The sequence below is a fragment of the Onychostruthus taczanowskii genome, unplaced genomic scaffold, assembly GCF_017590055.1.
Source record: "Onychostruthus taczanowskii isolate IOZ18803 unplaced genomic scaffold, ASM1759005v1 scaffold30, whole genome shotgun sequence".
Lineage (NCBI taxonomy): Eukaryota > Metazoa > Chordata > Aves > Passeriformes > Passeridae > Onychostruthus > Onychostruthus taczanowskii.
Genome location: NW_024500350.1, coordinates 8121354 through 8144663, shown reverse-complemented (window position 1 = coordinate 8144663; position 23310 = coordinate 8121354). Strand labels below are relative to the sequence as shown.

At 59.6% G+C, this 23310-nt stretch overlaps 1 protein-coding gene across 5 annotated transcripts in view; it reads left to right on the top strand.

Annotated features, from left to right (window-relative positions):
• BAIAP2 (BAR/IMD domain containing adaptor protein 2) overlaps window positions 1–23310 on the top strand; it is a 38283-nt gene that overhangs the window by 11943 nt on the left and 3030 nt on the right. The window contains exons 4-14 of one of the 5 annotated variants that reach the window (XM_041409076.1): window positions 4710–4771; window positions 5025–5096; window positions 5342–5479; window positions 14742–14894; window positions 16332–16559; window positions 17214–17415; window positions 17849–18050; window positions 18142–18210; window positions 18395–18557; window positions 20181–20215; window positions 22484–22531. In XM_041409076.1, the coding sequence (XP_041265010.1) occupies window positions 4710–4771; window positions 5025–5096; window positions 5342–5479; window positions 14742–14894; window positions 16332–16559; window positions 17214–17415; window positions 17849–18050; window positions 18142–18210; window positions 18395–18557; window positions 20181–20215; window positions 22484–22511 (1352 nt within the window). In that variant the 3' untranslated portion in view covers window positions 22512–22531. Of the gene's footprint in view, window positions 1–4709; window positions 4772–5024; window positions 5097–5341; window positions 5480–14741; window positions 14895–16331; window positions 16560–17213; window positions 17416–17848; window positions 18051–18141; window positions 18211–18394; window positions 18558–20180; window positions 20216–20679; window positions 21877–22483; window positions 22532–23310 lie in introns of those variants that run through there. The other 4 variants (XM_041409078.1, XM_041409075.1, XM_041409077.1 and 1 more) reach the window with 4 other exon arrangements.

Here is a 23310-nt window from a genome sequence, read left to right as displayed (position 1 = left end):
GGGATTTTCTGCTGAGCAGAGCTGGAGACATTTCCCCCGGGACGCTGGGGCCGAGCAGCACCTGCAGGGAGAACCTCCAGGGCTGGAGGTGCATTTTGCTCAGCACTGGTTTCTGGAAGGTCCCTTGGAAGAGCGAAGCTGCCCTGGGTGTGACACACGGGGCTGTGAAAGGGCAGCGCAGGCAGCAATTACTCAGCCATTGTTGAGCTGAAAGGAGCCCCTGGCACATAATGGCTTTTTATTTCCACAGTAAAATCAGGACGTGGCACCTTAACGGCTTGGATGAGATTTCACAGCTCATCCAGCTCCACCCCTGCCCGTGGGCAGGGACACCTTCCACGATCCCAGCCCTCTCCAAGCCCTGTCCAGCCTGGCCTGGGACATTTCCATGGATCCAGGGGCATCCCTGGCTTCAGGCTCTCTCTCCCCTGCAGCTCCAGGGTCTGTCCTGGAGGCTCTGTGCTGCACCAGATCCCCTAGGAGCAGAGATTAGCCTGTTAATTGGATTGTCTCTGTTTGGGGCAGGTGCTTCCTGCCCTGCAGAGGTGGGATGTGGATCCCAAGGTGGCCGTGCACCTGGGGGTGGCTGGGTGTGGGTTGGTGCCCACTGGAAGCAGTCAGAGCAGTGCCCAGGGGACACGAGCTCCAGGAAATGCTTTCCTGTCATTTGTGGCAGTGTCCCTGCTGTGCAGGTGAGCTCCTGGCTGGGATCCTTTTTGGGGATCCTTTAAATTTGGGCTCAACGCACCTGACACCTTGTGGGTGACAGCTTTGTGTGGTGGAGGAAGGGAAGGGGCAGGAATGGGGTTGCTGAGGGTGCAGAGATGCAGGACAGCCCACTGAAAGCTTTCTGCTGCCTCGGGAAGGGCTTTTCCAGAGCCTCCATCCCTGCCATGAGACAGCCAAGGCTCCTTCTCACCAACCTGTGTTTGGGAGGAGCTGGAGGAGGGTTGTGAATGAGCATCTGTGAGGAGCATGTGGCCTGGCAGGGGCTGCCAGCGTGTGTAAGGTCTGGGTTTCACCTTCCCTGGTGATGTGACAGCTTCCAGGCTTCCCAGCTGCCCTGGCTCTGTGCTGGGGAGGGTCCTGCAGGGATGCTCCCTCCTTTTGGGGGGGCTGGAGTGGTCCTGTGTGTGTCCACGGGCTGGGGTCTGCTGTCCCTCAGCGTGGGGGGAGCTTGGCAGGTCTGAGGAGGGGTGTTGTGGCCAGCTGCAGGTCCTGGAGGTGTTTGCTCCCCCTCTGGAGCTGCCAGCGTGTCGGATCACAGGGGCCAGGCCGGGCAGCGTGAGGGGGTTCCGTGAGCCAGTGCCACCAGTGCCACCAGTACAGCTGCTGCCACAGCACTGGGCTCTGCATCCTGCTGCAGATCCAGGAGTGGCCCCATCCAGGGGGGCTGTGGGGGGCACAGAGCATGCCAGGGTATGCTCTGTGTACAGAGATGTATCCCTGGCTACATCCCAGCGGTGTGCCCCTGCTGCAAGGCTCAGTGGCTGCTGCCCAGCCTGAGGGGGCCGGTTACCAGGAACGGGGATCCCAAACCAGGGCGCCTTGGGAAGCTTCTGCTGTTCCCTTTACCTGCTCTCTCAATAAACAAACGAAAAATGCCTCGGGCGGCTCCAGGCGGGGCTGGAGCAGCTCAGGAGTTATCAGCACATCCCAGTCCTCTGGGGCTGGCAGAAGTGAAACCGTTGTGGAGAGGAAAGGCATGAGTCAGCGAGGAGAAGCTGATTGTTTCCCCGAGCTGATTGTTTCCCCACACCGTGTCCTTCCCCCTGCACAGGGATCCTGCAGCTCAGAGCCTGGGCCGGGCTGGAAGGGCTCCCTGGCCTGGGCAGCTGCTCTGTGCGGGTCTGTGAGCCTGGGGCACGCCGTGCTGCTCTGAGGGAACACAGAAATACACTGCAGAAGCCTTCAGAGGGAGTGCTCTGGCTGGAAAAGCCCTCAGGATCACTGAGGCCACCCTTAAACCGTGCCCCCAGGTGCCGCCTCTGCCTGCGCCGGGTTTTGCCTTAAATTTAGCTGCATCAGCACCGAGGTGTTGTGTGAGTAGCGTTACTGCTGGCTGGTTTTTGGGGGATGTGCCCAAGTCCTGGCCCCAGGAGCTGCTGCTGGAGAGGGTCCCTGGCCACTGGCCACCACCTCCTGCCACCCTTGCAGGGCAGCCTGGGCTGCTGCAGCCCTGCCCACCCTCTGTCTCGGGGCAGTTTTGCTCCTTGCTTAATGCATCGTTGGTGTTTTCATTAGAAATGGAAATTCGAATTAGAAACATCCTGTTTTAGAGGGGGGTCAGAAAATAACCTCGGGTCTCTGACAGCTCCAGAGCAAAGCCTTGAGAGCTGGGCTCCCGCTGCCTCACCTTCTGCAGGGGTGGCAGGGATGTGGAACAACCTGTTTGCCTGTTGTGGGCTGGGTGTGGAAGGGAAGGGCCCACAATAGCTGCTGTGGTTCCTCTCCCAGAGCGATACTGTGAGTCAGCCCTGAGCAGCAGCTCCTCCTCCCCGTGCTCTGCCCTGCCCCTCTTTGTACCCCTGGGTGCAGCTGGGCTGCTTCACCCGGCCTCCTCCACCTGCAGCATGTGTGTTTTGGCAGCTCCCGAATGGCCTGAGCTGCTGTCCTGCTGCACAGTGGGAGTTCAGGTGCTTTAATCTCCAAATCCCTCTGGCAGCTGCTGCGGAACGCCCCTGGCGTGGGTGGCTCTGCTGCTGCCAGGGGAGTGCCACGCTCCCTGGGGCAGTCCTCCACAATTGCACAGGCTACCCCTGGCACGGTGCCACAGGATCTTTTCCACGTCGGGTTTTGGGCTGTTGAGGCATTCCAGCTGCCATGGTGTCCCTTGGTCACAGTTCAAGCTCATCCCTGCAGCTCGGGGCTGGCTCTGAGGTGAGCTCTCTGTCTCCCCTGCTCTGCAGGGTTTTGTGAAGCAGCTGTGGGGTGGCAGAGGTGCTCTGTGGGAATTCACACCGTGTTTTAGGGGATTTAGCTCAAACCCTGTCCCAGTTAGGCTGCAGTGCTGGTGGGGAGCCTGGAGCTGGTTCCTCCAGAGGAGCTGAAGGCTCTGGGGAGGTGCCCAGCTGCCCTCCTGCCACCTCGTGGTGCTGGCTGAGGGGGGACAGCAGCGTCCCCCAGCCAGGCTGTGCTGCTGCCTTTGATGTGGGGCTGGAACACCCTGCTAGGAGCCCAGGGGTGGTGCTGAGCAGGGGAAAGCTGAGCCCAAAGATGGATATCAGTGCTGAGAGAGCTCCATGAGCCACCCCAACTGCTGGGAACGGGCCAGTCCCCTGCAGAGGAATGTGGGAGGGGGGCAGAGCCCTCTGGTCCCGAAGCAGGGCTGCATTTGGGGACATGGATGTCATTTGTGCCCCACTCCTGCTCTCGGGTGGGTCAGCAGCTCTGTGGTGGTGGCCAGAGCCCCCCACCGGCACTCCTGGGATTTCCACCCCAGCCAAACGGGACGGGAGAGGGACAGGGGCTGGTGCAGGCTTTGGGAATAGTGAGAGCCACCCTTGCATTGATCCCCCCTGACAAAGCCACCTCGGTGTGGCTCCTGGCAGTGGGAGCTCAGCAGGAGGGGTTTGCTGGTGCTCCTGCAGTGCTGACCCCTGGCCTGGCCCTCCTGCCACCGTGGGACCCTGCAGACCTGGGTGGTGCTGGGGTCCGAGGGCTCTGCTCGCCTCAGCCCCTGCAGATCCGGCTGGAAAATCACGGTGGGCACGGTGCAGCCTGGGCAAGGAGCAGGGCTGCAGCTTTTTGTCCCTTTGTGGGACACCCTGGGCGGTGCTGCTCGTTCAGGGGACACTGGGGACGGTGGTCCTGCCACAGCCAGTGCCACAGCCGGGTCTGTGGGGTCAGTGCCTGCCCAGGAGGGGATTTTAATGTTTGCAGAAGGGTTTGGGACACACAGAGTGTGGTGCAAAGTACAAACTGCTCCAGGCAGGAGAGCACAGCAATGTTGAGGCAGGTTGGTCCTGGTCAGCTGGGGGTGGTGACCCCCATGTGCCCAGGGATGTGGGGGGACATGGGGGAGAGGCTGGGGCTGGGAGAGGCTCCCACTCGTTCCTTTGCCCCAGTGAGATGCTGGTTTTCTTGTACAAACAGCTCCACAGGGGCTGGGAGCCTCTTGGGAAGCTGCAACCTGCCATGCTGGAAGGAAAAGCTTCCAGAGTCAGCCCTGAGAAGAGCTGACAGAGCTGGGCTGTCCCCAAGCTCGCTGTGCTCCACAGACAGGGATCTCAGTGCTGGCTCTGTTCCTGAAAGATGCTGCTGTGTGTGTGGGGCTGCTGAGGCAGGAGCAGCCCTTCCTCCAGGAACAGCCCTGGGCGTGGGGCTGCAGCCCTTGGACAAGAAAAATCAAAGGAAGTGTCAGAACAGAGCTGGCATTCCATGGCTGCAGTGGGGATCCCAAGGCTTAGCCCTGTGTCCTGTGCCCTGCTCCGAGTGCCAGGGCTGTGCCTGTCCCTGTGCTGGCCAGGGGAGCTGCTCCTGGGGTTGGGTCCTGCTGCTGCTCCTGGTTCCCCCCTGCCTCCCAAGGTTGATCTGTTTGTCCCAGGTGAGCACTGGCTCCCTGCAGCCCCCCAGGGTGGGCACAGGGGCACTCCAGGAGCCCCCAGGTCTGCCTGGGGACCCCTCCTTGCCATGAGGGTGCTGCTGCCCCAGCCCTGGGGTGTCCCCTGAGCTCGGTGCCTCAAGCCCTGCCTGTCCTGTCTCTACAGGGGACGTGCTCTTCCAGATGGCAGAGGTGCACAGGCAGATCCAGAACCAGCTGGAGGAGATGGTGAGTGCCCAGCCTGGCGTGCCTGGCAGTGGGAAATGCTTTTCTATGCCGTGTCCAGATGCCACCAGCCCCTCTGCCATGGATTTGCTGGGCTCCAAAGGGTCTGCATTGCTTGGGCATCCTCTCAGCCCTGCTGGGCCGTCTCTGAGCCTGTCCCTCACTGCTCTCAGCCCCTGCAGCCCCTCTGCAGTGCCACCCACTGTCCCCCAGGCCAGCCCTCCCCAAACATTGTGTGTTTCCTTTCTCCCTGCAGCTCAAGTCCTTCCACAACGAGCTCCTGACGCAGCTGGAGCAGAAGGTGGAGCTGGACTCCCGCTACCTGAGTGTGAGTTATGTGTGTGTGTGAGTCTGGCACAGCCCTGGGGCTGCCCTGTCACCTGCTGCCTGCTGGGGGACGGCACACCGAGCCTGGTTACACACGGGTGTCACTCATGTCACCAGGCACAGGACATTGTCCCCTCTGTGATCTCTGGGCCTTGGGAGTCCCCCTGTCCCAGGGACTCTGGTTCTGTCATCCCTTGGCAGCAGGAGATGCAGCCAAGGCTCAGAACTTTCTCCTGTGGCACCCAGGCTGCGCTGAAGAAATACCAGACAGAGCAGAGGAGCAAGGGGGACTCCCTGGACAAGTGCCAGGCAGAGCTGAAGAAACTCCGCAAGAAGAGCCAGGGCAGCAAGAACCCGCAGAAGTACTCGGACAAGGAGCTGCAGGTAGGGCTGGGGACATGGGGGGACACCCATGGGGGTGGTGGGGCTGTGGCACAGCCCTGGGGAAGGGTTTGCTGGGGAGCTGTGGGTGGGAGGGGGTGGCAGCCAGCGCTGGCACGGGCTGTTCCACGGGCACGGTGCAGAGTGGGGCTGGAGCTGCCTGCCCCTGCTCCAGGCACCTCTCCCACTGCTGTTACTTCAGGAATGGCCCCCAGGAGCACGAATTCCTGCTGTGCCTGCTCCATAGTGCCCGGGAAGGTGTTTTCTGCTGTTTTCTGTTGTATTTTCTGTGCTGTGCCCCTGCCTCCCCAGCGGGGGCGGCTGCGGTGAATCAGAGCGGTGTGATGTGTGGTGGGGGTGGGCACAGGGGGAGGCACAGCTCCCCACTGAGGGGGAGCCAGGCTTGGGTCTCACTGAGGGGCACCTAGGGCACGTCCTGGCAGTGCCCAGGGGCTGTGGCACTCGTGGGTCCTGCTCAGGATCCCCAGCAGGAGTTTGTGCCCTCGGCACTCTGCTGTGCCCTCTGCTCTGTGAGCTTGGCACCATCCAGGGATATTCAGGGGTTACTGATGTCCCAGTTGCCCTGGCTGGCAGTGAGAGCTGCTGCAGGAGCTGCAGCCACAGAGCCATGGTGGCACCAGGGGTGCTTGGACAGAGGAAGGTGAATTCCTGCAGCCAGGAATTATTTGGTGCTGTCTCCAAGGCAGGGCTGTGTGTGTTATGTTGGGACCAGGATCTGTTTCTCCACATGTCAGAGATCTGTGTCTGCTGAAGGACACCTGGACACTGGTGGCACTTTGTTCGTGGGGGTGAATTTGGTGACATTTAGTGGCATTTAGTCCCCAGCAGAGAGTTACAGTGAGGTTTGTGCTGGGGAAGTGACACCCTTAATGGCACTGGAGTTTGGGAAATGCTGCTGTGAACCAGAGCTTGCACTGAGGGAGAAGAATGCAGCCACCATCATCTGCTGTGCTCAGCCTGTGGGTCCCTGTGGAGCCAGAGCTCTGGGAGGGGCCGAGGTGGCACAGCCAGGGCTGGGCTGGGAGGTGCTGGAGCACTGGGGGGTGCTGGAGCTGGGCTGGGAGGTGCTGGAGCACTGGGAGGTGCTGGAGCTGGGCTGGGAGGTGCCAGCACACTCCTCCATGTCCAGCCCACTGTGGTGGAGGCTCTGCTGTTCTCCAGAGTAGCTCAAACCACTCGTGAGCCTGGTGTCTCCACCAGTCCCAGCTGTGCAATTCCTGCTGAGCTGGAAAAGCCCTGTCAGCCCCGAACCCAGCGTGGGGGGACAGGGAACCGAACCTCTGTCACCCCCCTGTGACAGCTGCTGCCAGAGGAGTCTGGGGCAGGGATCCCCATCCCACAGGAGCAGGAGGAAGAGGAGGGAAGCCGTCCCAGCTGGGATGGAGGGTGGCTGAGCCTCCTGCTGAGATGGGGCACTCCTGTTAGCGCAGCTCTCAGGGCAGGGAAACAGGATCAGAGCTCATTGCCTTTAATCTTTCAGCAGTAAGTATTTAGGAAGTGCTTATCTCCAAAAAAGCTTTATGATGGCTTTTGAGCTTACAGAGCTATGAGACCCTTACAGCTCAGAGAGTGCTGTGATTCTGTGGCTGCTCTGCTGCACCCAGTGGGGGTTTGCTTTGCCTTAGATCTACACACAAAGTTAAAATTGCTGAGCACAGCCAAGAGGGCACTTCCCCTCTCTTCTCTGCTGACTGCAGAGCTGGTGTCTCCTCAGCAGAAAAAGAGGTTTTGGGTTAAACCCCTCGACACTGTTTTACCTCTGCCTGGGCATTGGAGAGAGGGGGAACTGCAATAAGTGGGGTCCAGCCTGGAACTGTGGGGGTGTTGGTGCTGGCCTGAGGAGAGAGCCTTGTTTGGGACTTTGGGGAGCTGGAACTGGGCTTTGGGGAGGTGAAACCAGGTTTGAGTGGATCAGGCGCATCGACAGAGCTGTGTGGGGCTTTGATTTCCACAGCCTGGTTTAAGCAGAGCCACAGGCAGCCTGCTTTGTTGAGCTGGCCCAAAGCCACCCCTGTTTGGCCACTTGCCAAACCTCTGATGGTCTCCTCAGGGCTGCTCAAGCACCTGGGGATGGATTTGGGATGCTGATGGCTGTGCCAGGCTGGTGCCTGGGGACCGCAGACCCATCAGCCAGGGCTGGCTGGAGTCTCCTAATGGACTGGGGCTGGTTCCTTCTCTCCTCGTGGGAGAAGCTGCTGTTGGTGGAAGTGTCGCCTCCTTGGAGGCAGCAGTAACATCTTGCTCTTCTGAAGGCTGGTGCCTGTGAAGCTGCTGGAGCAGCTGCCAGCCAGGAGTCTGATGCTCTGTCATCATCTTCCTTCATATTTAATGCTCCAGGAAGCAGAACTGCTCCTTTCTGCCTCTTCACCACTTGTGGAGTGACCACATCTTGTCATCACCTGCCAGTGAGACGGGTGGCTGAGGCACGTGGTGGCAGCAGCAGGACTGTCCTGCAGGGACCTCGGGGTTTATGTAACATTTGTCAGAGTGAGAGCAGCTTTGGGGCCCCCCAGGCCCTGCTTTTGGCAGAGGACAGCCCTTGGCTGCGTTCCCACACTGCTGAATCAATCAGAGAGCCCAGTGCAGCAGCCCAGACACCTCACCTGTTTCCTTCAGCTGTTCCCCTTTATAAAGCAGAAGTAGATGCTGCAGTCCAGCAGGAGTGCAGACAGCAGTGCTGGGCAGCAGAAGCTGCAGAGCAGGAGTGGAGGGGGTGTGGTGCTCACAGACTCCTGCAGGAGGCTGCTCCTGAGCTGCCGCAGCCCCTCGCTGATGGAGAGAGCTGGTCCAGGCTGCTCTGCAGGCCCCACATCACCTGGCCCCTGTCTCCTGCTGGCTTTGGGGAGTTTTCCCAACGAGGACGAGTGCTGCAGAGTGAAGTGGCTGAAGAGTTAAAACACCTCTGGGCTGCAGCCCAGACTCATTTAGCAGCTCTGAAGCAGCTGCAAGTGGCAGCAGGCTGCAGGAGTGGTGTCCCAGCTGCCAGGCCCTGTCCTGGGCAGGGGCAATGCTGTGTTGGGGGTTGTTGCTGCTGAGTGTCACATTCAGCCAGGCTTTTATTCCTTGTGAATAAAAGGACACACCAAGCTGCTGCTCCACACAGGGAGTGAGGGCTGAGAGCCTCACGTGCCTCATCTTCCTCGTGGAGTGACTGAGATTGGGCTTGACCCGTGTTGAAAACCGGGAGAACAAACCAATTCCATTCACTTCACATCTCTGATGAAGAAGAATGAAAACAATATTAAGATTAAACAATCACCAAGGAAGCTCAAGTGCTGTAATTTCATTAAGGGCTGGCTGTGATCAGGCCATGAAATCAAGGTCATGATGGGTTTGGGACCTGGATTGAATCAGTAGCTCAGCAATGAAGTTATGTTGGTTCAAAGTATTTATCAAATCATATTAGCTCTGTGAGCAATTGGATTTGTGCATCAGGCTGAGACAAAACTGGCTGTAATTCAGCTTACATAGCAGTGCTGTGGGGCTGGGTGTTTGTCCTGAAAGGCTGTGCCTGGCCCAGGTGACAGTGGGTGACCCTGGCTGGGCAGTGGGGGCTGAGCTCAGCCTCTGCCTTCACCACCCCCTGCTCCCTTGGGAATGTTTTAAACGTTAAATACCACGGTGCCAAATAACCTGTGGGGTTGTATAAACTTTTGTCATTGAAACCTCATTTGGGTATTCCCATCAGGAGAAATAATTTTAGGTGTAGGTCAGGAAGCTGGAAATGACAGGGAGTTGCACAAACCAGGTTATGAGGTTTATGTGAAAGTCAAATGGCGAAGGACTCTCAGCTCAGCAGCTCCAGGTCACTCTCTCCAGGTTTTGCTGGGATTTAGGTTGAGGGAGGACATGTGCCCAGCAAGAGAAGAGAAGCCCCTTCCAGGATCTAAAGAGACTCCAAGAGAGGGACTTTGGACGAGGAGTGACAGGACAGGGGGAATGGCTTCCCACTGCCAGAGGGCAGGGATGGATGGGATACTGGGAGAAATTCCAGTTCCTGTGAGGGGTGAGGCCCTGGCAGAGGGTGCCCAGGGAAGCTGTGGCTGCCCCTGGGTCCCTGGAGGTGTTCCTGGAAGTGCCTGTGCAGCTCAGGGCTGTGCCACAAGCACTTGGGTACCAGAGCTGTGCACTGAGCTGCTGACCCGGGCTGTTCCTGCACTGGGGAACGTTTTGGGCAGGGGAAGGTGAAGCTGACTGGGGCCAGCGCTCCCCTGCTGCTCTGCTCTCTGCACTTTATGTAACACCACATGTGTGCAGGGCTGGGGCTGCTGCAGATGTGACAAACGAGGGGAGACAGCCCTTCCCAGGGGAGGAGGGCAGCCTGGCATCCCTGGCTCTAGGGGCTGGCTCCCCAGGATCTGCTCTGCCTTTCCCATCACCTTGGATAACCATCAGCAGCTCTGGCCCAGCTTCCACCCCATGGAGCTTTGGCTGCAGCCAAGCAGGGAAGGCTGGGGGGCAGCACAGCAGGGTCAGGGCCTTCCCTCCTGCTGCCTGGGGGCTGCTGCTGTGTGGGGCAGGGAGTTTGTCCCCCCCGGGAAACCTGCAGGGCTCCTGCAGGGCTCCTGCAGTGTCAGTGACCCCGTAGAAGGCAGGGAAATGTGTTTGGGCTCCTGTGGTGGCCATTCCCTGCTGTGGGGCTCTTGTTTCATTTGCCATCGTACAGGAGAGGTCGGGTCAGGGCTCATCCCGAGCTCTGCTCTCCTTCCTGGCTGTGGAAGAGCGTGGGATAGCCCCAGGCTGGGATCCAGCACCCAACCTCCCTGGGTGGGGGCTGCAGGAGCCAGGAGGGGACAGTGTCACCCCAGAGGCTGCTCCAGGGTCTGCCAGCTGCCTCACAAGCAGCAATTTCTGGGAAGGAGGAAGAGCTGTCCGGGCTGAGGATCCCTACTCATTTTGCCTCTGTGCTGTGGTGGGGTTTCAGCAGGTTTGCCTGCTCAGATGCTCTTTCCCTGCTAATCAACCCAACTTTTTTATCCTCTCCCATTTCTAGCTATTCTCCCTCATGATTGCCTAAACAAATCCTCCTTTCTCTCCATGTTTACTCCTTCCAGGTATTTCAGCCTACTGCATCGATCCAGCACAGTCCTTTCTCTTCCCTGACCTTTCCTTTCTCTTTTCCCACTGCTCTGTGCCACTGGTCCTGACCAATCTCTCCTTGCCATGAGAGCTGGAGTGCGCACAGCCCCTCCCTGCTCTGCATCCCTCCTGGTGCTGGGTGGAAGCATGCCTGCCACATGCTCCCCTTGGCTTTCTGACCCCAAAATTCATGGCTGTGCTGTACTGGTGACCCCAAGGCAGCTCCTGCCCGGTGGGGGTCCCCTCTTGTCCCTGGGGCCAGCCCTTGGCTCAGCCTGGTCGGTGCCAGACACACCACGAAGGATCTGGAGTGATGATTCCTGTGGTGGAGCTCAGCCCTTGGCTCGTGTTCCCTGTGTTTGCACGTTCCTGGCTGGGAAGGATGGGAGGTCTGAACTGATTTCCCAGCGAGGCTGTGCTTATCAAAGGCTGGGCTGGAGCTCGCTGCTGCTCCACCTGTGCTGACAGCAGCGTGTGCTCCTGGCACTTCGGGGCTTGACATTTCTCAGCTGCTCTTTGATCTCCACCCCCCTCCCGAGCTGTCACCGTGGCCTTGGGGAGGTGGCAGGGCTGTGTGCCCTGCCTTGCTGTGCAGGACGACAGCGGCTGCTCGAGCTGGGAGTTGGCAGCAGCTCGTTCCCTTCTCATCTGCTCGTGTTCCTAATTCCGTCTGACCCGCGGGGCAGCTCGGCTTGGCTTTGGCACGGGGGCTGCCCGCCGTGGCTCCGGCCCCCTCCTGTGCCCACCCTGGGGGTCCCTGGCTGAGCCCCCCGTGGGCAGGGCTGCCCCAGGAGCGGGCAGGAGCCCTGGCTCTGCCAGCCTGGCCCCGTGGCAGCATCCTGGAAGAATCCCAGCGCCAAAGCCGCTGCCCGGCGCCGCCACGTGCTGACACTGCTAATTAGGTCAGCGGCTCCCTGTGAATTGGAAGTGGATGTGGGAGGCGGGGGGGCGCGGCACGGGGGAGTTATTTGAGGCCTCTCCAACCTAGAAACCCAGAAAGGATTTTCTGGAGCTGTTGGGTGGCTCTGGTGTGTGCCCTGGCTTTGGGCGCGACCACCGGCCTGGCTGCCTCCCTGCCTGCTCGGATCACAAGCGGGGTCTCTTTCTCCTCCTTCTAACTGGGAATTTTATTTAGATGATTCTTAACATGTGAATTTGAAGCTGACAACCTCAATCAGTCAAGGTCTTAGTTTACAGTGCTTGAGTGGTTTGTGCTTGTCAGTGGGGTTTTGGAGAAGCTGCTGAGCCTGGCAGGAAAGCCCCTTCCCCCAGCCCTTAAAGGGGATCAGGTCATGCCAAGCTGGGAAGGGTGTTTGCTGTGTTCAGAGTGTGGGGTGGCTGAGATTTCCCCCATTTCTGGGGAATGGAGATGAGAGCAGCAGCCCTGAGGTCCTGGTGGGCACCTGGCTTCGGGTGAAGCCTCACTCCTGGGTAAGGCAGAGCTTCTCCTTGGAGTGCAGCCGCGAGATTTTACACTGTGCTTTGTGTGTTACTTTTCCCTCGTGCATCTGGCATATTTAACAGGCTTTTTATTTAAATTTGCCTTTCTGGGCGTTATCTGAAAGCCCACTGTCATTCTGAGCAAACCCAAACTGAAAACCACCTCGTGAACAAGGAGTGTCGCTCGCCATTTTGTGATGGAACAACATGTAAAATCGAGGCTCTGGATAAATCAATGGCACACGGAGCATATTTACATAAAGTATATAAAGCTCTGAGTACTAAGTTTAGAGCGTGGGCTCTGCGCTCTCGGAGCGGCGTGTTCCGACTGGCTGAGACAAGCCTTTCTCACACAGGAATTAGCAGGAGCCTTGCAAAACCAGCCTGAGAGCAGGGGTGTAAATAAGGCTTGTACCTGCGTATTTAAATCCTGCTGAGAGCTGGAGCTCTCAGCTGCTAAGATCAGGGTTTCTCCCTGTGTTGTGGTGTCTGGGCTGGAGCCGTGCCTGACCCCGGGATGGGGATCCTGCAGGGAATCGTGGCGGGATGGGCCCTGTGCTGCTGAGCCAAATTAGCTGGAGCTGAGCTCTTTTCACTTCTCACCTTCTCGTTCTTGGTGGCCCAGTTAGTAAATTAAGCAGGATGATGGGGAAAAATTAAATTAATTAAATGAATGGGGATCGGGGTCTGTGTGTGCTCCTGCTATTTCAGGTGCTGTCAGGGTTGTGCTTTCCTTCCAGAAATGGGGCTCTGCAGGAGGGGGGAGCATTGTTCTGCCCCTTCCCCTGGGGCAGAAACTTCTTGTGGAGCTGCCCATGGTGCAGATGAGTGTGGGCAGCAGGGCTCGGTCCATCCCAGGCATAGCAGGGCTGTGCTGGAGGGGCTGGGGGCTCTCCAGGCTGGCTCTGGGGCTGGCACTGGGGCACCATTCCCCAGCTCCCATCGCCACTGCCAGGCTGCTGCCTCTGGGCTCTGTCCCTGTGCTGTTCCCAGGCTAATAATACCCAGGAGGAGGCGGCGTGCTGCTGTCCCGAGCCTTCCCCAGCGCTTCCTCCTCCTCCTCCTCCAGGGGCTCTGTGTGCCAGGGGCTGCTGCTGCCTCTTCCTGTGCCACGCTGCCCCAGTGCCTCTGTGCTGGCACAGCCTGGCTGCTGCCCGGTGTTCCAAGTGCCATGCCCTGTGTCTCTGCTTTGGGGTGATGCCAAAACCTCCATCACTTCCACCTGTGTGTGCCCAGTGCCATCAGCTCAGCTCCCTTCGCTTATTTCTCCTCGTGGCCACAGGCATTTGCCCTGGATTTTCTCGTTTTGGAGGAAAAAATTCTCTTTGAAATAGGGTTGTTGGTTGCGAACTGGGTTTTTAATCCATTTCTCACCAATGCTCTTTCTCTCACCCGGCTTGGTGCACTGTGGGGAGTCCCAAAACCTGCTGGCTACAACCCTGCGCTGGGTTTTGCTCTCGGGGTGCTTGGAGCAGGGTGGGAGCCAGGAGCAGGTCCAGCCCCAAAATAATCCCCCTTTGAAGTCTAGGATGTCACTGAATCTTGCTGCTTTTGTTGGTTTGCTCCATTTTATGTATCTCTTAATAAATATTGTAGCATGCTAAAAATAACTGATAACCATGAAGAAGCAGCAAAGCTGCTCTGGGCCCTGAATTTCCAGTTTAATTCCCATCTCAGAGAAGCTTGGGCTGCCTGAAGCGGGTCCAGCCCTGCCTGGGCTGGGGGTGTTGTGGCTTTCCAGTGTAGTGGTGCTGCTGTCCTAGGGAAGAGGTGGTGGCAAGGAGGTGTGACAGTGTGGGACAGCAGTGGGTGAGAGGTGCTGCTCTCAGAGCCTCCGTGGCTGCTCCCCTGCTGCCACATGGCAGGTGGAAGCTGGGAGCATCCAAAGGGATGGAGGGAGGACAAAGTGGCCGGGTCAGGGTGCTGGGGGCACCTCGTGTGTTGTGTTCAGGGAGGCTGGTGCTGCCCTGTGGTCCGGAGTCCCCTGTGCCACCTTTCCATCACACAGGGCAAAGCAGCTGGGGGGTTCCCCCATGTGCTGCTGCTGTGCCAAGCATAGCACTGGCAGAGCCCAGCGTGGCACAGCCATGCTGGCACCTGTCACATTGGGGGAGCAGGAGCCAGCAGAGGAGCCTCTAGCTGCCAGCCTGGCACTGCCACCGTGTCTGCCAGTCCAGCGTGTGGCACCAGGGAGCAGCCAGGGCGTCCTGTGCCAGCGTGTGGCACTGCCCAGCAGCACCTCTGTGTCCCCTGTGATAAATGCAGACTGAAGGCGCTGCCGGGAGTTTCAGAGGCGCTGGTGGCCCTGTGCGTGGCAGGGTCCCCGTGCCGTCCCTCGGCAGCGGGCAGGGCACAGCCAGGCCGTGCCGGGAGCCGCGCTGCTTTGTGCCAGGACGAGCTGGGGGCTGCGGGGGCCGCTGCCAGTCCCGGGCCATGGGGCAGCCCCGGCCCCCGGCAGCGCCTCCGAGCCCGGGTGGTGAGCGGGCGGCCGCGGGTACAGCTCGTCCCGTGCAGCCCACGGGCTGAGTCAGCGCCTCTGCGTGGGGGGCTCCGATGAGTAAGGGTGGGCTGGGGGGCTGTGCAGGCACACGTGAGTGTCCCTGTGTGTGTCCCGTGCCGGGGTCCCGCCCGCGCCGCCCGCCCCCCTCCCCTCCGCGGCTGCCGCGGCACCGCCCGCCCCGCGGCGCTGCCCGCAGCTCCCTCCCTGCCCCTCTCCCTCTTCCAGTACATCGAAGCCATCAGCAACAAGCAAGGGGAGCTGGAAAACTACGTCTCCGATGGCTACAAGACAGCTCTGACGGAAGAGAGGAGACGGTTCTGCTTCCTGGTGGAGAAACAGTGCGCGGTGGCCAAGAGTGCCATCACCTACCACGCCAAGGTGAGTGCGACCTGCCAGAGCCAGGCCTGGCTGCCCTGGCACTGGGTGGATGCTCCCAGCTCCAGCTGCATCCCATAGAACAGCCTGAGATCCCAAAAGCCACAGCTGGTGCAGCCCCTGCAGCTCAGGGACTGAAGGGGTGCTGGACCAACAGGTGACTCCAGGGAAGGTGCTCCAGTAGGAGCAGCTGCTTCAAATCCCTCTTGCCCAGCGTAACTCCACATCCCTACTGCCCATGTCCTGGACCAGGGCTGGAGCTGCTCCCTGCCCGCCTGGGAAGCTGCAGCACCTGCATGGGTCTGGAGCAGGATCCATCCAGACGAGGGCTGGTGCTGCTCTGCAGCCTCGTGCTCCCGTTCTGGTTGTTCCCCACCACCGCCCTCCGTGGCTCACGGCAGCCATCTGTCACCGCCACGCTTGGCACTGGAGCAGGAGAGGGAGCTGGATTAGTCAGCTCTGTCCTGGCACATCCACAGCATGGATCCACGCTTGGCTTGGCAAGCGGAGTGCAGGAGGGGAGAAGCACTCCCCGGGGCTGGTGGTCAGCAGGAACGAACCAAAACCTGCAGCAGCACACACAGAAGTTGATTTTGCAGGAGGGACTTTGCTGGTGGCTCGTCCAGAGCGTGCTGTGTGCCCTGCTAAAAACTCCATCCTGCTGCTGCCCGTGGCTCCTGCAGGATGCTCCACAGGATCATGAGGCTGGACCCGCTGGCTGGTGTTGGGGAAATATACAGGGGCATTGAAATTGCATTTAGTGGGGGATTTTGATATGCAGAACCGCATTTTGTCTCCAGATGAGGCAGAGCAGAGACATCGGGTCACCCTTGGGAGTGACCTCGAGGGGGTTGGGACATCTTCCCCCTCTGAGTCACACAAGGGGCTGCTCGTACATTCTGGGTGAAAATGGACAAGTTTGGCTCCATCTGTTTCCCCCTTGGAGCATGGTAGCAGGTGGCTGCCAGTCCTGCAGGCAGGGAGCAGTGGGGCTTGGATGCAGCACAGGAGCCTGGAGGCCGCTGGGGCTGAGCACCCCACGGAAGCAGCTCATCCCTTGGGATGTGGGGACAGCCTGGAGCACGGGCTGTTCCCTGCCAAGCTTTCAGCCTGCTTTTATTTCTCTGCTCCACGTGGGGCCCAGCTCCCTGCCCAGCTCCCTGCAGCCTGGAGATGCTGTACACAGGATATCTTGGAATAAACTGGGGAGATGGATTACCTTTCCCTTCCCTCATTCCCATTCTTCATTATGCCTGCCTGGCTCTGCTGCCATCAGAGCATGGAAGCAGGATGTCCCTGTGTGTTATCTTGCCTGTGCCATGCACAGAGCCATCGATCAATCCCAGACCAGCTCAGCCCTGGATCCATGTGGTGCTGCCCAGGGAAGGGGGGCAGAGCACCTGTACCCCTGTGCCTCGACACCTCCTTTTGCTCTTGCAGGGGAAGGAGATGCTGACACAGAAGCTGCCGCTGTGGCAGCAATCCTGCTCGGACCCCAACAAGATCCCGGACCGCGCCATACAGCTGATGCAGCAGATGGCTGCCAGCAGCAATGGCACCATCATGCCCAGCCCTCTGTCCACATCCAAGTCCAACCTCATCATCTCTGATCCCATCCCTGGTGCCAAACCTCTCCCTGTCCCCCCGGAGCTGGCACCTTTTGTAGGAGTAAGTATCTCTGTGGTGGAGGCTGTCCTGCCCTTCTGAGCAAAGCCGGAGGGACGAGGCCAGGCCGGTGTCACTGCTGTCCTCGGCAAGTTGCCCTTGGATGGGCTGTCACTGATGGCAGGGATGGCAGCTCCGTGCTGGGCCATCCTGGGATGTGGGGAGGAGCCTGACCTGGGGATGGGCAGCCTGTCCCATCCCATCCCACCAGAGTCACTGAGCTCTGTCAGAGCAGGGGCTCCCAGGCGCTGTTGGGGGACCCACAGGCTGGACCTGCCTGTCCAGGCTGGTCCCCAAGCTGTGGGACTGAACCCAGGTACCCCAGTAACTGCAGGAGAGAGGCCTGGAGTGACCCATGGGGTGAAGGACCCTTTAGAAGAGGGTGTCCTGCTGATGTGGAGACACAAGCTGAGCATAGAGCAGGGAATTGGCAGGTTCAGGGGAGCTCAGAGCAGTAAGATACCATAGAGAAGACCCCCATTGCTCCCCCCAGAGCAGTTTGGTTTGGCTGGGAACTAAACCGAACAGGACGAAGCTTCGATTTGCCTCTCTCCCTGGAGCTGTGTCCCACTGGGGAGCTGCAGTGGGATGGCCCTGGAGCTGCAGGGGGTGCCCTAATGAAGCCACTCCATGTCCCCCTCCCCTCCTCTCTCGCAGCGCATGTCGGCACAGGAGGCCATGCCAGTGATGAACGGAGTCTCAGGCTCTGACAGCGACGGGTACAACCACTGGTCTGAGATGAAGCCAGCACAGCCCAAATCTTTATCTCCTCCCCAGCCTCAGAAGCAGCTGAGTGACTCTTACTCCAATACACTCCCAGTTCGCAAAAACGTGGCACCGAAAAACAGCTACGCCTCAGGTGAGGCCCCGGCCCCGCTGCCGGGGGCCCTGGAGCCAGCTCTGCCCCCAGGAGAGCTCCAGGGGGATGGGGGGGATGGTGGTTGGGGGTGCTGCTGGTGGGGGGACAGTGACCACAGCATCCCTTTGGTGTCAAGTACTGCTCGTGCCTCCTACCTGGGTGTTAGGAAATGTTGGGGCTGGGCTCTGCCCTGGGGTTTCACAGGATTTCCAGGAGGAAAACCTTGTGGAATGTGGCACAGGGAACCTGCTCCCTTTGCCGTGGCTGGTGGGTGATGCTGAGAGCCTGATCCTGTTTGGTGAGGGGGAAGGTGTGAGTCACACTGAAGGTTGTAGTGCGACCTGGGCTGAAATAAGGAGAGATGGGGACCCTGTGCCTGGGGATGGCCTTGGGGTGAAGGATTTGGGGCACCCACTAGTGTCTGTTCCCCCAGCTGAAAACAAGACACTGCCACGCTCCAGCTCCATGGCCGCCGGGCTCGAGAGGAACGGCCGGACGAGGGTGCAGGCCATTTTCTCGCACGCTGCCGGGGATAACAGCACCCTCCTGAGCTTCAAGGAGGGGGACCTCATCACACTGCTGGTGCCCGAGGCCCGGGACGGCTGGCACTACGGAGAGAGCGAGAAAACCAAAATGTGAGTGTGCTGCATGTCCCCGGGAGCAGCCGCCTCCGGGCCCTCCATGGTCAAACCTGGCTTTGGCTTCATCCCCGCCTTTGCCTTTCAGGAGGGGCTGGTTTCCGTTCTCCTACACACGGGTCCTTGACAATGATGGCAGCGAGCGGGTCCACACCAGGTAGGAGCGTCGTGTGGGGTGACAGGGAGTCTGTGTCCTTGGGAGTTAGGTATTCCTTAGGAACTCTCCTTAGGAATAACAGCACAGCAGGGTGGTTGCTGGCTCTGGTGGCTTTTCCATGAGCGGATGGGTGGTCTGGGGGTATCTGCATGGAGCTGACACCTCTGCTCTGGGCCCCCCCCAGCCTGCAGCAAGGAAAGAGCAGCAGCACTGGCAACCTGCTGGACAAGGATGACATCTCCATCCCGCCGCCGGACTACGGCATGGCCTCGCAGGCCTTCCCGGCACAGGGCGGCAACACCTTCAAGCAGCGGCCGTACAGCGTGGCCGTGCCCGCCTTCTCCCAGGTGAGCCTCTCCCGCCGGCTTCTCCCACTCCATGGGGGTGTTTGAGCACTGGGGGATGCTGGAGCAGCTCCCTGGGCACAGTCCCTGCCGTGCTGCCCGGGGGTCTCAGCTCCCTGTCCCACTGGGATGGGATGAGCGGGAGCGTTCCCGGTCCCGGCGTGCGGCGGATGCCTGGGGGTGCCGAGGGCGGCTCTCCAACCTCTGTTCGTTGTTTTAGGACTACCTAATGCCCTATGGGTGTGCAATTAAAGACTATTCCAGTGGCCTCTGCCAAGCACCCTCCGCTCACTACAAGCCTTACACTAGGTCGACAGCTGTAAGTCCGACGCTTGCAATGTTTCCCTTGGGATTTATGGAAATTTGGCTGTTTTGTGCCTGGTGATCTGCGTGCCTTGCCTGGACCCTGCTCCTGCCCAGCACCTCTGTTGGGGTGAAGGGATGCAGGGAGCCCATGGATGGGGAGGAGCAGGCAAGGCACGGGGGGCAGTGGCACAAAATGGCCCCGTAAACCCCCAAAGGACAACACTTGCGACTCCATGGGAGTCTCCCACCAGAAACAGGCTGCTCACAGGCAGCTGGAAGTGTTTTCTCTGGCATGTGCCACTTCAAGCCGGTGACAGTCCTGTGGGGACACTGGGGCAGATCCTGGACAGGATTCCAGTGTCCAAAGCAAGCCCAGGACTTCTTGGATAACAAGCCAGGGAGGATACACAGTAGATGAGATCAGCCTAACCCAGGAGCTACTGGTGTAGGGGAGCTGTCCCACCACAATGAGGGGATGAGCCATGCTGGCATCATGTGCTGGTAGAGGGGAGAGGATGAGGAGGGAGAGAGAAGGGCAGTCAGCACTGACCCTTCCACAGGACACGTCAGATGGGATCTGGTCCTCTCTGTAGGGAGTGGGGTGGAAGCACAACCCCACTTCTTGCTGTTTTGGTGGAGTTTTTGAGCAGGATTTGCTGCTGGGACTGGGAGCATTCCTGGGAAGGTGGGAATGTGGGTCTCTGGTTGCTGGTGCATGGCCAGCTCAGAGGCCAGAGCCTTCCTCTTTCCTGGAGTTTTCTCCGTGTTTGTCATGGAGAGCAGAGCGGCTCCACTCATATCCCAGGGCAGGCCCTTGCTCAAGAAGGGATGTCCTTGAGGGATGTTCTCCAGGCCTGATCCCCACTTGCCCCTCAGTCCCTGCAAAGCCTTCTCAGCACCGGCTCAAGGAGAAAATGGTCCAAAACCCTGTGGGTTTCTGGTGGGAGTGAATACAGGCAACCCCTCTTTCCACAGAACATTTCACTGGTGTCTCTCAGTCGTGCAGCCCCTTTCCAACAGTCTCAGCAGCAGCCAAAGCTCTGTTCCTCAGAGGAGCTGGGCAGAGCAGAGCAGGGCTCTCTCCCAGCAGTTGCTTTTCCATGTCTGGCCAGATAAATCCTACAGGGAGTGGTGGAACTTCACTCCCTGCTGTCTGAATCCCACTCCAATCATCTCCATATCTCCTTTTCGTCTCCAAATGCATCAGCTCTTGGCCCTGGGTCCTGATGCACTTTGGTTTGTTCCTGTGACCCTCTGGTGGCACCTGAGCAGGCACAGCCCACACGTTCCTCACTGTCCTTCCTCCTCTCCTCTCCACAGGGTCTTGATGACTACGGGACGAGATCTGTCAACAGGTAAGATGTCACCTTCCTGTCACATTCCCTGAGAACTGTTGGTGTTGGCTGTGGGCGAAGCCGTGGGGCTGTGTCCCCACAGGAGTCCCTGCATGGGCTCCCCGGGGACTGGCAGTGGCTGGGATGGGGCCAGGTCTCATCTGTGAGAGTGGGAGGACCCAGGGAGGGCAGGTCCCAGGGCCAGCCTGGTGTCCCCAAGCTCGTGCTCCTCCAGAGAGTCGCGTCTCCCGACCTCCTCCGGGCTCACGCCGGGATAGGGAAGCCACGCAGAGCCCACGCTCCGGGGCCTTTCCCCAGCACCTTCTCCATCCCCTCTGCCTCGGAGCTGCCCCGTCTCGCTCCTGGGGCTGAGCCCAAGCCCGTGGCTGGGTGGAGCTCGCTGCCCGGCCGTGATGGGTCCCGCGGTGCCGCGAGCTCGGTGCTGCCCCGCGGCCACTCTGGCATCTCTGTGCTTTGTTCCGCAGCGGCAGTGGCAGTTTGGTATCAACGGTGTGAGGACACCTGGGCTCGCAGCGGCCCCTTGCTGCTTGGAAGAGCTTTCTGCTTCTTTCCCCCCCCTTTTTTTTTCCTTCCCTTTCGTTTCTCTTTCTCTACTTCTTTTGGATTTGAAACTCTTGTGATCTTCAAGGAAACCATGGTGCTTCTCACCCCTCCCTGGTGTTCACAGTGCCCTTGTTTCTGAAGCCTTTTTGGAGCAGAAACTGCTGCCAGGTCTGTGCTCACAGCCCAGGCGCAGTTGTCACTTAGTGGGACCCGGTGTTTGTCCTCCCGTGTGATGTTAGCGATGCACTGTCCCCCCCAGGGGCCGCGCCGGCCGCCCCGCACGAGCCTGGACCAAACTCCCAGACTGGATCACATATGCATGGCCTCTGGTGTCCGTACTGTTACTGAGCATCCGGGATGCCCGCGCCCGGGATGCCGTTCCCGGAGGGGGAGCAGCGTCCCCGTGCCTCCCCCTCGGCCCGATCCGCTTCCATCCCACCGCGGTGGCTTTGGGAGAAGCGGATGGCACAGAGCTCCCGCCCCGGGGAAAGGGCTGCTTCTGGGCTGGGGTCCCGCCAGCTGTGGGAACCCCCCCGAAGGGTTACTCCTGGTTGTTTTATAAATATATATATATATATTTTTTGTAGCAAGGTATTGTTACCTCACGCTAGGGCTGGGGCTCCGAGGACTGCTCGCATGCCCAAACCAGGCTTGAGCAAGGCAGTGCCCAGGGGGCTCCCACCCCGCACTGGGGTCCCGCTCCGCACTGGCCTGGCCGTAGCCCTCCCAGTGCCCGTGGCCGTCTCCACTGCAAACTGTTCACGCTTTTTTCTGATGTGATTTTTAAGACCTCTGACATTGCCTGTTTACTGGGACATTGCTGGCAATAGACCCCCCCATCCCGGACCAGTTTTTGGATTATCTCCTCGCCTACGGGCACACTGTTCTGAGCCCCTCCTGCATCGATGTCTGAATTTTGCTAAGGATTTTTAACCCAGGATATTTCACGATGAATGACTGAATGTAGAGGGGGGAAAAAAACAAAACAAAAAACCACAAACCCAGCCTAGCAAAGCCTGTGTGGAGATTGTAAAGTGCTGAAAAACCTTTTTTTAAAAGCCAGAGAGAATTGTGCCCTGTACTGAGTTATTGTTTGAATAAAAGTTTTATTTATTGCATTGAGCTGGGCCTCGGTGTCTTTTTCGGCTGCCGTGCCTGCGTGCTGCCCTCACCGCCTGCATCGCCCACCGCGCATTCCCAGGCCGTGTTTTTGTTCCCTGCTCCGTCCCTGGGGACGCTGCCTGTGCGCGCTCAGCCCTGCCGGCACTAAACAGCTTCGCTGAGCGGGAGCAGCGACAGCTGCTTTAGAGCCGGTCCCCTCCCTGAGCATCTGAGGGTGATGCTGCTCCTGCTCCCGCATGCCAAGGCTCCAGCTGCACTTTCCCGGCGGTGGGAAAGCGGCGATGGCCGGCACGGGGGAAGGAAGCCGCCCCCTCCCTTCCGCAGCCCCCGCCGTGCCCAGCCGCTGCACTCCCACAGCTCCCGGCTGGCCGTGCCCTTCCTTCCCCTCCTCACAGCACCAGCGACTCAATAAACACGACTTTTCCTCCTTTTTCTTCTTTTTCCTCCTGTTTCCTCTGCCTGCCGGCGCTGCGTGTGGGTGGCCAGCGGGCTCTCGGGCCAGGTGGCCACCGGCTCATGGCCCTAAGTCTCTCCTTAACCACGACCTTCTGTTCCCATCAAGCGTCCCAGCGTCCTCCAACCTGCCTTCTGTTTCCCTTGCAGCCCCGATGTTGAAGTGGCCAGGTTTTGAGGTGCCCCTGCCCGTAGTTAGTAAGTGACGGTGTTGCGGGGCCGAGCCCTGGGCGCGCTGGGCAGCGGGTGACGCCGCGGGGCTGCGCGGGGACGGTGCCACCGCTCTGCTTCCCGCTGCACCGGCCGAGCGCGTCCCCTCCCTCCGTCACCGCTTGTCGCCGAGCTCCGGGGCTCCCAGGCTGCCTCTGCTGCTCGCCCCGCTGCCGCGGCTGCGCTTGCCGGGATGCTGAGCTGCTCCTGCTGCTCCCGCTGCTCCCCGTGACCAGCTCTTTGGTTGTAGGTGTCCGCTGGCCCCAGCCCTGTCCAGCGGCGCGGGGCACGTCCGCACTAACCGCAAGTTTTTTGAGCAGCTTTTATTGTTGTAGACTCGACCCAGGAGCCTCCTGGTCCTGGCCCCAGGGACGGGATGCAGGAGCCTCCCCAGGAGTCGAGACCCTCCTCGCTGGCACTGCAGAGCCTGGAAAGTCCCTTCCCTATTTCTCTTTGATCCATGAGCTGCTTTCCCTGGAGCTGCAGGCTCCGTCCCAGTGGCTCTTCTCTGCCAGTATAGAAAGAGTTAAATGAGCCCCGGGTGACTCATCAAAGCAACTTTTCCTCTCCCTCCAGTCCTGAGAATCTATTTTGGCATCTTGGGAGGGAAAGTGATCTAAGCAGCTGCATTAATTAGGTGTGAAATTAATTACCCTATTTTTAAGCAAAAGTCATATATCTTTTAAGGAAAGAAAAAGCAAACGAGGGAGGTGAGATGGGGCCTGGGGCTGACAGTGAGTGCCTGTCCCAGAAGGGTGCAGGTCCCA